The 14922-nt window shown below is 44.1% G+C and overlaps 1 protein-coding gene across 1 annotated transcript in view; it reads right to left on the bottom strand.

Annotated features, from left to right (window-relative positions):
- Positions 1-14922, bottom strand: part of SNX24 (sorting nexin 24) — a 157913-nt gene that overhangs the window by 50283 nt on the left and 92708 nt on the right. The window contains exon 3 of the mRNA XM_045081416.1: positions 8982-9086. Coding sequence (XP_044937351.1) covers positions 8982-9086 — 105 coding nt within the window. The remainder of the gene's footprint in view (positions 1-8981; positions 9087-14922) is intronic.

Genomic DNA, 14922 nt, shown 5'->3' with positions numbered 1-14922 from the left:
GATATATGTGAAATCTGAAGATTTTACAGTGCTTACAAGATGATTTATGTTTCAGGTTCATGTGTAACAATTCATGACCCATTCATCAGTTAAGTATACTGTTTGAAGGATGTTGCTGCCCATTTAAAAAAGAGGAAACTAAGACTTTGAGTTTGCCATGTTGAAATTCCAATCAAAATTCTAGTGACGTTGTCTTCCACTTTTCTCCTTATTTGAATTTCCATAAATTATTCATTAAAAAATCTTAAAATTATAAAAACACTAAAAATGGACCACTGGATTCAAATAACAAATGGTGATTACCATTTTTCTCATGAAAAATTGAGAGTTAATATGCTCAAAAAGATTAGACTGACCCCTACACAAACATCCAGCAGATTTGGCAGGCGGGGGTGGGGGGCGGATAAAGCAAAGAGAATTTCTCAAGCAAAAAAGCACAATATTAAAACTTAAAAGATGGGGCACCTGGGTGGCTCAGTGGGTTAAGCCTCTGCTTTCAGCTCAGGTCATGATCTCAGGGTCCTGGGATCAAGTTCCGCATTGGGCTCCCAGTCAGCAAGGAGCCTGCTTCCCCCCTCTCTCACCCTGCCTCTCTGCCTACTTATGATATCTCTCTCTGTCAAATAAATACATCTTTATTTATTTATTTATTTATTTATTTTTAAAAATTATTTATTTATTTATTTGACAGGCAGAGATCACAAGTAGGCAGAGAGGCGGGCAGAGAGAGAGGAGGAAGCGGGCTCCCCGCTGAGCAGAGACCCTGATGCGGGGCTCGATCCCAGGACCCTGGGATCATGACCTGAACCAAAGGCAGAGGCTTTAACCCACTGAGCCACTCAGGCACCCCTATAGGGAAAAAAAAAAAAAAACCCTTAAAAGTCAAAGGATAGACTTCTAGTTCTATTATCATGGAAGAGATACACTTTTCACACTCTTCCTACCAAATATAACTCACGCATTATACTGGATGTTATATCTAAGGTTGAGGGAAGAAATGAAATCTGCAGCACCTAATGAATGACACAGTGGTGAGTTTTTCTCTTTCCTGGGTTTTCCTTTTGCCTCATGTATCTTGACTTGGAGCAGAAAAAGCCAGAAGCCAGTCAATACCAAGAGAGGCAGACAGGTCAAGCCTCGATAAGAGCCCATTTCCTCTAGCGAAAAGCCTGGAAAAGAGACAGCCTACCTAGCAAGGCAGAAAACCTTAAGACACTGACCACTCTACTCAACACAAGCAACACAGAAAAGACTGTTGGTCCACTGCCACTCAAGCCGGGGGGTGCTGGGATGGTTTAGTCGGAAGCTGAAGCCCAGTGGGAAGCCCAGCTTTCCATCCTCATAAAGCTGCAACAAGGCACTCAATCCTAGGGTGGTATCGGAGATGTCAAGTAGGGAGCCAAGAAGCCAAGACTCTCATCCCCTGCCCAAGCTGGTAATGTGCTCTATCCAAGGGTCATTGAATATACAGTGGGGAGCCAGAACTCCCGTCCTCTTAGCAGTCATGAAAGACACCCCGCCCAGCCCAGAAGTCAACGACGGGGAATCTGGTCTTTACCTAGCCAAAAGAAGCCAGAGTCCTCCAGATCCCACCTTCTCTGGACTGAGCAGTGTCATTAGAAAAGCAACTAACCCAGGAGTTTTTAATATGTTTTTTTAAGATTTTATTTTGTCAGAGAGAGAGGGAAAGAGAACACAAGAAGGGGGAGGAGCAGAGGAAGAGGGAGAAGCAGGCTCCCTGACGAGTAGGGAAGCCCAGTGTGGGACTCGATTCCAGGTTGCTGAGATCGTAACCTGAGCCAAAGACAGATGCTTAACCAACTGAGCCACCCAGGAGCCCCAAGACAGGAGGTTTAAAGAAGAGCCGGAGTTCGTAACATAATGCAAAAATGTCCAGGAATCAAGGGAAGCCATTCATCATATCAAAACCAGGAAGATCTCAAACTGAATGAAAAAGACAATCAATAGATGCCAACACTGAGAAGACAAAGATGTTAGAACTATCTGATAGTGACTGTAGAGAAGCTTTGGTAACAATGTTTCAGTGTGTAATTATGAACACGTCTGAAACAAAAGAAACAATATGAAAACTCAACAAAGAAACATAAAGGGGAGCACCTGGGTGGCTCAGTTATTAAGCATCTGCCTTCGGCTCAGGCCATGGTCCCAGGGGCCTGGGGTCAAGCCCCGTGTCGGGCTCCCTCCTCAACTGGCAGTCAGCTTCTCGCCCTCCCTCTGCCCCGCCCACTGCTTGTGCATGCTCTGTTAAATAAATAAGTAAAATCTTAAAAAAAAAAAAAAAAAAAAAAAGAAATATAAAGGGTCAGCAAAGAAATAAAAGCTATAAAAAAGAATTGGTGGGAATTTTAGAACTGAAAAATACAGTGACCAAAATAAAAAGCCCCGTGGACCAGGTTCAATAGCAGGATGGAAGGAGCGGAGGAAAAAGACAGCAAATGGAAAGACAGAAAAAACATCAGTGACCTTATCTGACCAATGGAGAGAAAAAGTCTGAAACAAAACCACAGAGAAGACCCAGGTCTCTGTGGGACCTGAGCAAAAAGCCACGTATTCCTATTATCACAGTCGTGGAGGGAGAGGAGAGAGCAGGAAGGGGAAAGAAAGAAGAGAACTCCAAACAAGAAAAACCTAAAGCAATATGCACGGAAACACACCATAATTAAGCTTCCAATGACAAAGACAAAATCTTGAAAACAAACATCTTTAAACAGCATCTTACATAGAGAGGGGAAACAATAATATGGCCGGGGAATTTTTTTTTTTTTTTTTTTAAGAAGGCACAGAAACCAGAAGGGAGCAGCACAATAGTTTCCAAGTGCTAAAGGGAAAAAAAAAAAAGGCTGTCAGCCTAGCATCCCGTATCTAGACTGATCAGACTTGAAACATCCCAAGGTCCTTGTCATGTTCAGGAGGAGACTAAAGAAAACAGGTAACTTGAACAAGAACAGATACAAACTAACAGAGGAGAGAAAATGGAAAGAGAAAAAGGTGGGGTTGGGTGGTGGGGAATCTGCCACCAATCCAATAGCAGGCAAGAAAAGCAAAAACTCAGGAAGAGAGGGGCCAAGAGAAAGCAGGGATGGTTGCCCTTTGCTCTATCATAGGAGCAATCACAGAAATGGAAGTGGGACATTTTAACACACCTTTCTTCTTAGAGATCAGCAACCAAGTCTGATTGATTAGCGTGCTTAGCAAACTTCATATAGCTCACTTATATAGAACTTCTAGCTCATTGCCTCAAGAATTAGTAAGGACATACTGTCAAGCCCATAGCGTCAATTTTAATAAATGCTCTGTGTACTACTGGCCCAGTTTAAAAAAACAACAAAAAACAACAAAAACAAAAAACCACCAAAACTCTGGTCCACGGCAGACTCCTGGCTCAACTGAACAGTATACCGTCTTGCATGATTTTAAAAACACATGAGGGGCAGGCTAGCTAGGTAGTCAGGTCTTCTGAAGACTGCAGTCTGCATGAACTAGATAACACGCCCCACACCAGCTGGGCAAATGTCTTCTTCCAGTGAATTTTAAGGCTTTTATTTTATTTTTTTTTTAGCTTAGATCATCCTCAATCACGATTTCTACGAGCCACTTCACTCTACCTCCCAACACTTCCTGTATATATATATATTTAAAGACTTTATTTATTTGAGAGAGCGAGCATGAGTGGGGGAGGAGGGGGGGGGAGGGAGAAGCAGAATTCCCGCTGAGCAGGGCGCCCCGACAGGGGCGATGCCAGGACTTGAGCTGAAGTCAGACGCTTAACTGACTGAACCACCCAGCTGCCCCTCCCTGTGTATTTAACTGTGGTTCCCTCCTTAGGAAAAAGAGGAAAACATAAGCCTCTGCTGTTCTCAAGGAAGTGACCTACGACGTGGGTCCCTTTCTCAGAAACATAAATCTCTCAGTATTGCAACAGATGCAACACGGTCTGAACGCAAACTTCCCACAGACCATGGCTGTCTAAAAACCAAGCCAGCTAGCAATTTCACGTTGCTACGGAAGAACAGAGAAGGATCCGCCTAGGAAGCCAGCCTCGGAGAAGGAAATGGAACCACCAATGAACCTCAACCTCGCCCACACTTTGTTTTCCTTTTCTGGAAGAGTATGGATGGATCTTCATCTCCGACATACTGATATTTTGCCAATGTGTCCAAGCTTTGGTGGGTTTCCATCATTCCTGATGCTCTGCACCTTGTCTCCGTTAAAAGCTCCCAGCCCCCAAGCTTGGGGAAATGGTCAACGATTTTTCTTTGATTATCACCTCCTCTACTTGGGTAGTTTCCCCTCTTCTTTCTTTCTAGGACTCCAGGATGTTAGACCTGGATAGATCCGCAGCGTCTTTTCTTTTGATGGAGAGATTTTGTAGCTGTACTTTTGGGAATGGCTTCCCACATGGAGGGCAGCTATGTAATAGTGCCAGTGGGAGCACACAACAAATCCCAAGAACTCCTCTGTGTCCCCGCCCGCTCGACTTATAATTTCCTAGTGTCATCTTTTGGATGGAAGGCTTTGGGGCAGCTCTCTAGATTTATTAAACCAATTCTGCGGACATGTTTTGTGTTGTGAATTATCTCTATGCTGACAAGCCAGTGGTTCAGTTCATCTCAGTCTTTTTTGTTCTTCAAAGGCCTGGTGATCCCCGGTTGTCAGATCTCCCTGAAGAAAGCAGTGGGGGGCGGGGCGTGTGTGGGTTTTCCTCTGTGGCTCTGTCGGACCTCCTTCCATGTGGAACAACAGTGTGGGCGGAGCGTGCAACGTGGTCAGCTGTCCTCCCGGCTCCGTTGGCAGAGACAGGGTTGTGAACTGGGGGCCCTACTATCTATACGAGAAGCCTTAGCTTTCCATGGTCATTCTACTTAATATCTCGGTGTATTGTTTTGTTTTGCACAGAAAAGTCTTTGAAAATATTTTTTGTTCAGTCACCAACATCAAGCTGCCTATATTCTATAGAGAACAAGTGGCCAGGCCACCTGTCCCATGTGTACACTCTGAATGGCCCCACTGATTCTCAGTTGCACCTGCCAATTCTGAATCTAGAAATTCTCCAGCAAAGCCACGGGCAGGTAGCCTCCTGCCTCTACCACAGGCTCTCAGGGCTGCTGCTTTCTGCTCTCTGCTGTATCCATTCACGCACCAGCGGAACATTCCATCTTCTGGAAAGTTGTTAAAGATTTTTTGTCCTATGCTGATCCATTTCCCCCCTGCCTATCCATGCATGGACCTGTGGAGGTTCTTCCTTGTGGAGTTTTTGTACTTTTATTTCAGAGGGGGTCTCAAGAAAAATGGGAAGTCATCTCAAAGCAGGATATATTCTGGGATGGCTCCGCTGGTTAGGAATCGGCTTCACGTCATGATCCCAGAGGTCTTGGGATTGAGCCCCACAATGGGCTCCTTGTTTGGCAGGAAGCTTGCTTCTCTCTCTCCCTCTGCCTGCCACTCCCCCTGCTTGTGCTCTCTCTATCAAATAAATAAAATCCTAAAAAAAACAAAAAACAAAAAACAAGCAGGATGTATTCTATAAACCATGCCCGAGGGCCAAATCACTTTGGAACCACCCCCCCCATGTAATATATTCTTCTTAAGATGTGGGTTTCTCTGCAGATGACTTAACAGGGAAAACATGTATGCTGACAGTTTTCACAGGATTCTACATATTCAAGTTACAGATTTAAAAAATACCAATCAAAATAAAAACAAAACAAAACAGAAACAAAAAATAAAAAAATCACCAATCTATCAAAGGAGTCGAGGGGCAGTTAATTAAATTGTGACCGTTTATGATTATATGGCCTTTTCTTTTATGATTATTAATAAATATATCCTTACGTGAAACTATGTCAAGGCTGAGACATTAGGAAATTCACAATGCAGAATGAAAAGAGCCTCTAGGGAGTTAGGAAACTAAAATTTCAGTCCAGCCTTTAACTGATGAACTCCAGGGAGCGAGGCATGTTTCGTAACCACACCAGAGCTCAGTTTTTCCATCGCTAAAATAGAAGATCAGTGTGGGCAACCTTAGGGAATGCTGTCACACTCCCCCGTGGTCCTGAAGGTACTAGCCAATCTTTGGACAAGGGGCACAGTTGTTTTCTGTGGCCCTCTCAAGTGCTAGTCTGCCTGTTCTATCGTTGGGAAACTGAGGCCAGAAGGATAATCCTGAGCATAAGGGGCAAGAGGCAGACTGGACTAGAAAACATTCTTTTTCTTTTTTTTTTTTTTAAATAAGATTTTATTTATTTATTTGACAGACAGAGATCACAAGTAGGCAGAGAGAGAGGGGGAAGCAGGCTCCCTGCTGAGCAGAGAGCCCGATGCGGGGCTCCATCCTAGGACCCTGGGATCATGACCTGAGCCGAAGGCAGAGGCTTTAACCCACTGAGCCACCCAGGCGCCCCATGGAACAGAAAACATTCTAACGTCACCGGGAGCTTTAGGTGCTACGGCAGTGGGGTGTGAACACCTTCTCAGTTTTACAGGCCAGAACAGGGCCATCCTGTCCAGCGCACGCCGAGACTGTCTTACTCCTACAGAGACTTGGACATCAAAAGGTATCCCAAACTGACATGCGACCCAGGGTTTTCATCTCATTTGACATTGATAAAGCATTCCCACTCATCTTTGCAACAACTTCCATCCAACGCCCACTGCCCGCAAACGGAATCAGGAAGAGAAGGGAGACGAGAGAGCTCCTTAGACCTCCTCGGGGACCCGAGCGACAAGAAAATGAATATTAAATGCACGACAGGAAGCAAGCCCTCTCGGTCCCCAACCACATCTTTCAAGCCCTATTTCTGAGAATAGAAAATTCTAAGCTCAATTTGAGAGTCATTGTAAACTCCTCTCTGTGCCAGATGATTTTATCTGCATATTTACATCCAAAGTACAAACTTAAACTGTTTACACTGAGGGGTAATGGAAGTCATGTGTCAAATTCAGCGGGACGAAAAAGAGGAGCACGCTTCACAGCGAAAGCCTGAAGATATACAATATCTGTGGAAAATGTGGCCTATAAGCATGCATTGTTTACCTATTTCGTTTAATTACAGAGAACATGAATTCTTACCCTTTGCATACAACATCTAAAGTCTCGTGGTTCTTTGGGTTTGGTTTTGCCCGACAGTGTTGCCAGGATCTCTGGAAGTCTCACAGCCCCGTATACACAGCCTCAAAAATGCCGCCACACACGGTCCTGTCATCTGTGGCCCTGTCTCCTTTCTTCTCCCGCTTCCAGAGAGACACATGGAAGGGTCTATCCACAGCGCCCCAAAGCAGCACAAGAACAGTACAGACAACCCTCCTCAGATGCTCGCCAGGCCTTCAGCGCGTCAGCTTTCCTTGCTGAACGCTGTCAAGACAGGAAGACTAGACAAGGCCACCAAGAGACTCCTGGCATCTTTGTACTGGGAGAGAGTCATCTGAATTTACCACCGAGTACAAGCCTGCGGGGCCAGCTTCTCCACAACTTCTAACAGAGAGCGATTCAGGCACAACCGCCCAGAAGGTCTGTCACGTGCACCATGTGCTGGCTTCCCAGAGCCAACAGTGACCGGTCTACACAGCATCTATTCTGGCGTGAAAGTTTAAAGGGGTCGCGCGGTATTATTCGTGGAAAGCACAGTATGAGCTGCTGTTTCTGCGACATCACATGTCTCAGAGGGAGAGATCATCATGGCTAAGCCGTAATCCTTGGGTGAGGTCCAGCTCTTCTCTTCCTCATCCCCTCGGTCACACTCACTGGGTCCCACACATCTCTCTCAGGGGATCAGTGTCGTGGCTGAGCACCTGGCCTGAGCCGTCCCAGCACCTGCCCTCTGTGGTGCTCTGCGGATCAACTAGGACATAGAATATTCATACTAAGCCTCTGCCCTTTGTATTTTATTTTTTTTTAAGATTTTTTTTTTCATTTATTCATTTGACAGAGATCACAGGAAGGCAGAGAGGCAGGCCGAGAGAGAGGAAAGGAAGCAGTCTCCCTGCTGAGCAGAGAGCCCAATGCGGGGCTCGATCCGAGGACCCTGGGATCATGACCCGAGCTGAAGGCAGAGGCTTTAATCCACTGAGCCACCCAGGTGCCCCTGCCCTTTGTATTTTAAAGCCGAGAAACGAACAGGGGTGCCTGGGTGGCTCCATCAGTTAACACTCTCCCTTCGGCTCAGGTCATGATCCCAGGGTCCTGGAATCGAGTCCCGCATCAGGCTCCCTGCTCAGCGGGGAGCCTGCTTCTCCCTCTGCTTGCCACTGCCCCTGCCTGTGTTCCCCTTGTGCTTGCTCTTTCTCTCTTTCCATCAAATAAAGAAATAAAATCTTAAAAAAAAAAAAAAAAGCAAAACAGTGAAGATGACATTGTTCTAACCTTCCTTTTGCTTTTCCTTTTTACTCCAGACAAGTTGTTGTCTTATCCTCCAACTTCCATAGTTCTGCTTGCTCCTCTCACGTGAACACATTCTTTTAAAAGCACACATTCTAATTTTCAAGGTTGGTCCTTCATCAGAGGCAATTTTTATACTTCAATTCTCAACATGATTCCACAGATGGACTAGCCAGACCCAATGAAAATTCAGTTTCTCTATGTCCCCAGCAACCCAAACCCCATAGCTCGGCAAATGCTAGGAGAAAGCAACAATTCTTGGAGAGAAAACAAAACAAAACAACAAAACAAAACCCCAAAGACACAGTAATGTGTAGAGTTGAACTGAAAAAATGGACAGACCCTCTCTCCATTGGTTTTTACAGTGACACACACTTTTCACTTCCTCCATTCACATTATTACAATTAGAAGCTGATTAAAGCTAAAAGAACCAACAACATATTTATAATTTTAAGCCTTTCTTATTTTAATCGAGAATGTTTGACTGCTTGATGTACTTAGCATCTCACCATAAGTTGTGAGAATATTGAGATACAAGTTTATTTAAGCTACATTGTATTAACTGAAGATCTAAACACGTCTTACCTGTAAGTATGTTTCCAAACCTTGTCGCCGTTGTTCCAATACCTTTGGGACCCAGTTCCTAACATGTTTAGAAGGGATTTCTGGAGTTTTTATACATTTCTTCAGCTATAAAGACAGAAACAGGGGAAAAAAATGTCTCAGCTATAAACACATTCTTTGAGGGGGGAAGACCAATAAAAGAAAATGAACCACTACTATCTCCAATAAAAAGACAGAAGAAAATGTAATTATATTTAAATTTTGTTAAAAAGTTCTCAGCAGCGCCTGGGTGGCTCAATTGGTTGAGGGTCTGACTCCTGGTTTCAGCTCAGGTTGATCTCAGGATCCAGGGATCAAGCTCTGTGTCATGCTCCCTGCTCAGCAGAGCCTGCCGGAGAGTCTCTTTCTCTCTCAAATAAAATAAAATAAAATAAAATAAATCTTTAAAAAAATTATTTAGCTATCCTAAATGTTCTGGTTTCAGAATAAGAGTTTGGGGTTTCTGGTAGTAGTTATGGTTGGGTATCATCTAGTATTTCACACTAGAATTATTTTTTTCTGAAAAATTTTATGTTCAGTAAATGCAAAAAAAGAAAAGTTTAGTGAGTGCATCAATATGGAGGTAAAGTAGTTTAGAATTTCCAAAATCAATTAATAGAAAGAAATTTTGCTCAGAAGAAATACTTTTCTGATGAAAAGACTTTCTACATATAAGTTCATGTAAAAAGTCAAATAAAATGCAATGTTTATAACCATCCTGCTGGAAATGCCATGCAAACTAGACCACACCATTTGGAAAGTTTCTCAAAAGTCTGGAACAGAATGAACTTTAGCTTTTTAAAAGAGAAAGACTGATGCTTCCAATGCTCCTAAGAATTAGGTCCAAAATCTGTTCAAGAAAAATCATGGTTCTCTGCTAAGCCTTTCTGGGCAGCAGTCTGAAGGAACCACATAAAAAAGGAAAGTTCTTTTGGGACTTGAGTTAGAGCTGCCTGTGGTAGGCACAGCCTGTCTACGACATTGACACCCTAATCTGTGAATGTTACTTTATTTTACAAGGCCAGCCACTTCGCAGAGGTGATTAAATTAGGGGTCTTAAAATGGAGTGACTCTCCTAGATGATCCAGGTGGGCTCAGTGTAATAGTAAAATTCCTTGTAAGGCGGAAGCAGGAGGTCAGAGTCAGGGAGAGTCTGGAAGATGCCACATGGCTGGCTTCCACCCAGAGGAAGGGTCCAGAGCCCCGGTGACCTCTAGTAGCTGGAAAGGAAGGGGAACGAATGCTTCCCTTCAGTCTCGTGATGCCTTGATTTTAGCCCAGTGAAACTCATTTCAGACTTTTGACCTCAAGAAGGATAAACATCCTAACTTTTGTATCAACATGGACGGGACTGGAGGAGATTATGCTGAGTCAAATAAGTCAAGCAGAGAGAGTCAATCATCATATGGTTTCACTTATTTGTGGAGCATAAGGAATAACACGGAGGACATAGAGAGATGGAGAGGAGAAGGGAGTTGAGGGAAATTGGAGTGGGAGATGAACCATGAAAGACTATGGACTCTGAAAAACAATCTGAGGGTTTTGAAGGGGCGGGGGTGGAAGGTTGGGTGAGCCTGGTGGTGGGTATTATGGAGGGCACGTAGTGCATGGAGCACTGGGTGTGGTACATAAACAATGAATTCTGGTACACTGAAAAGAAATTTTAAAAATTAAAAATTAAAAAAAAAAAAAAAGAAGAGTAGAAAAGTAAATCTGTCTTGTTTTAAGCCACTAAGATTATGTTAATATGTTACAGCAGCAATATTGAAACTGATACACTAAAGCAGAATGAAGTTTAATGTTCTAATTAAAAACTTGGAAAACTTACTGAGACTGCAGTGAGAAGCCAGAGCTGATTAAGAATATACAGATTAGTGGGGCGCCTGGGTGGCTCAGTGGGTTAAGCCTCTGCCTTCAGCTCAGGTCATAGTCTCAGGGTCCTGGGATGGAGCCCCGCATAGGGTTGTCTGCTCAGCAGGGAGCCTATTTCCCTCTCTCTCTCTCTCTCTGCCTGCCTCTCTGCCTACTTGTGATCTCTCTTAAAAAAAAAAAAAAAAAAAAAAAAGAATATACAGATTAGGGATGCCTGAGTGGCTCAGTCAGTTAAGCCATTGTCTTCAGCTCAGGTCATGATCCCAGGGTTCTGGGTTGGAGTCCCATATTAGGCTTTCGGCTCAGCAGGGAGCCTGCTTCTCTCTCTGTCTGCCTCTGCCTGTCTCTCTGTCTGCTTGTGTTTGCTCTCTCTCTCTCACACATGCTTAAATAAATAAAATCTTATTAAAAAAGAAAAGAAAAGAAAACCTTAAAAAAAAAGAATATATAGCTTATGACCTGCTGAGGGAGGGGCACAAGCCCTAAGCATCTGAGCTCCTACAATGGGGAAATGAACCCCACAGGCTTATTTTGACTAAAGGTACAGTTTCATTATACCCACAGAAGGGACACAGAGTCACAAGATTTATTACAGGTCCTAGAAGCAAGGGAGGGGTACTGGTATTTGGACTTTCTGTTTTATGTACCTGAATTTAATTCTGATAGACTTCCAAAAAAGAAAGGAAAAAAAAAAAAGGCAAAAAGCCAAAGGTAATGGGACATAGAAGAATGAAAGCAAAGGGGCAGAGAAGAAGTAATTACCAGGAGATTAAGAACTTTCTACAAGACAGAAAGCAGGAGTATGTCAATGAAGAAAACAGAGGGGAGGAAGCCCCTGGCCAGGCCACCTCAAGAAAGGAATCGCAAAGAGTGGAGACCCTTGCTCAGCAGACTTGAGAGATTTGTGCTCGGGACTGGTGTAAGAGGAGGGCAGAGCCAAGAACTGGGATGACACAACATCATGGTTTGTGCCAATGGACACTCTACCATTACCCTCCATAAGCAAGGGGCTAGCAACCAGGCTGCATCTCTAGTACTCATACCCCTACCCCATAAAAAAGGGGCAGTGTCCCTCAGGAAAACAAATGAAAGATACGGGCAGAATGATGGCATCCCATTCTACTCCTCCTGCCGTGGGGACCCCACTCTAACAGCTGGCTCTCTCCTCTCACTCCCTATGATGACGCCCCTCCAGCTAACACACCCTACAGAGGGACCAGGCAAGCATACCCAAGGCAGAGGTACCAGTGACAAAGACCAAGAATAATTCCTCTAGTTGGATGGGCAACTGAGGCTAGCTATTTCAGCAAAGACAGCACTACAAAGAAGAAAGAACAAGAAAAACAAGTGGAACAATGAACTCCACAGAAAACAAGTAACAGAGGAGATCTTTGATATCTACTTAGTACCTGCAGGGAGATTTGAGAAGATATTGCTTCTTTTTTATTTATTTATTTATTTTTTTTGAGAAGATATTGCTTCTATAAAACAAGAAGGGGTTGCTATTACAAAAAAAAAAAAGAATGAGTTTTTTTTTAGAAAATTAAAAAAACACGAGATGGACGTAAAAAATTAAAAGGGGTAGAACATACAATCATGGACGTCTCTCAAACCGTACAACAAAAGAGAGTGAGAGCAAAGTTAGGTGAAAAGAAAAACACCATGAGGATTAATCCAGGAAGTTTAATTTTTAAAAAATCAATAAGCATTCCATAAAGGAGAAAAGAAATTCTCAAAGAAATGATGGAAGAATCATGTGACTTCATACAGATCTTCAGATTAAGAACCCACTGGGCACCTTGACCTTCTACGGCTTCTTCTATACAAAGGACGCTGAGGCTGTAACTCCCGAAAACAGCTGAAAGCAAAGAAGAAAAAGAAGAGGATCAGGACTCAAAGCTCTGCCCCATCCGTGTGAGGAAGGGAATCGCCGGACAGCAGATTTGGAGAGAGGACTTTCTGGGAGAAGGTTGCTTTCGTGCAGTAGATAATACGGGGAAGACGAATGATCAAAGAGATAATCCTCTATTAGAAAAGATCAGTTCCAGGGGGGAGCAAGAGCCCTTGAAGGCAGTCATGGAGCAGAAGACACTGAGCCTCTCCTCCATGTCAGTCCAGTGCTAGAGACACTCCTGGTGCGTGTGGGGCTCACATACCAGGAAAAGACGAGAAACAATACATGAGGTAATAAAACAGGGTGGGCGCAGATAGTAACAGAAAGGGGTGGGAGCGGAAGGACTGTGTGAGGTGGGAATGTCTGAGGAGTGATGGGAATCACGCAGGTGGGGAGCCAGGCAAAGAGCTGGCGAAGGAACGTTACAGCAGATGGAGCAATGGGAAGCAGGGGCCAAGCCTGGTATTCGGGACACAGCCAGGAGGAGACGGGTCCAGGGAGGCGGCAGCACTGCACACTGTAGGGCCTTGGAGGTTACGTAGGAAATTGTGTTCATTTTGTATGGGAAGCTTAGTCAATGTCTTCAACAAGGGAATGACCTCATAGAAATTTACTTTAAGGAGGTCATGCTAGATTTCATAAGCAAGATGCACTGTAAAAGGGCAGAAGTCAATGTGGGGAGACCGGTCAGAAGCTTCTGCTGAAGAAATCCAGGCAAAAGACCAGGGTGATTTAGGCTATCTATGCTATCTATGGTTCTGACAGTGGAAATAGGACAAGTAGAGGCTCTGTAGGGGTAGGGAGAAAGAAAAGATGCTCAGAACAAAGAAAAGAAAAAAGAAGAGGAAAAGAAAAAAAAAAAAAGGAAAGACAGAAAAGAAAAAAAGAAAATGGCCCTTCATCCTGACAGAAATGCAGAAACAAGGTTGGAGGGACAGCAGCTACATTATAACCAGAAGGATGCAAAGCAGGTGCAAAGGTTAAAAAAGAAAAAAAAGGAGCTTGGAACATGGATACTGCGGAATTACTACATCAACTTGACCTGCCTGCTTTTAGTTTTGTTGCTGGATGAGAATCATCTCTCACTTGTTTAAGAAACCTAGTCAACTTTCTGATAGATCCAACCAAAAATAATCTTGGCATAAAGGAATCCATTGTTTGCTTCTGGTGATTTTAACAGGAGGCCCACCGGCACACAAATAGAGAGAACTGGTAGGCAGGTAGATAAAAAACAAGACAGATTTACTTTTCTACTCTTCTTTTTTTATTTTTTAATTTTTAATTTTTAAAATTTCTTTTCAGTGTACCAGAATTCATTGTTTATGCACCACACCCAGTGCTCCATGTACTACATGCCCTCCATAATACCCACCATCAAGCTCACCCAACCTCCTACTCCCCCACCCCTTCAAAACCCTCAGATTGTTTTTCAGAGTCCATAGTCTTTCATGGTTCATAGATCTGGGCACTGGATCTCTAAGTGGAATCCAGAACCATGGAACTAGATGACAGTGTGAATTTCTCCATTGGCACAGACAGAAAAAAAATTATAGCAATGGCAGAATACAAGAACAACCCCCCAGACCCCTGTCTCTTGGTCCATGTGCTATAGTATCCCTTCCCTTGGGTTCAGACAGCATCTGTGAATGTGGTGGGGGATAGTCACTCCCTTGAGCAGGTTACCTTTTATGAGATGCAGTCCTAGCAGACCTCAGGCTTTGCCATATTATAGCCCCATGGCTTTGACTTGGGGGTCGCCTCAAAGAGCTGAGAGCTACCCCTGGCCAATAGTCAGCAAGCAAAAAGGGGCCTCAGTCCCACAACAGCAAGAAACAGAGTCTCCCCAAAATGAGCTTGGGAGAGGACCCTGAGCCCAGATGGGAACAAAGCCTCGACGACACCAGATGTCGGCATGATGAGGCCCTAAGCAGAGAACCCAATAAACCTGCACTGCAGACTCCTGACCCAAAGAAACTCCGAGCGGATACAGTCATCTTGCTTTATGTTGCTGAGTGTGTGGTGATCTGTTCCACTCCAATGGGGCACTGATCCAAGGGCTGAGAGCCCCCAACGTCGAGGGGCAGGGTGGAAAAGCAGGCAGTCCCTCACGGAGCAGGGGTGGAAACCACAGGTTTGGGCAGCAAAGTGTTCCAAGAA

This window comes from Mustela putorius, unplaced genomic scaffold, assembly GCF_011764305.1.
Source record: "Mustela putorius furo isolate JIRA1106 unplaced genomic scaffold, ASM1176430v1.1 tig00000561_pilon_pilon_pilon, whole genome shotgun sequence".
Lineage (NCBI taxonomy): Eukaryota > Metazoa > Chordata > Mammalia > Carnivora > Mustelidae > Mustela > Mustela putorius.
This window is presented reverse-complemented; position numbering and strand designations above follow the sequence as displayed.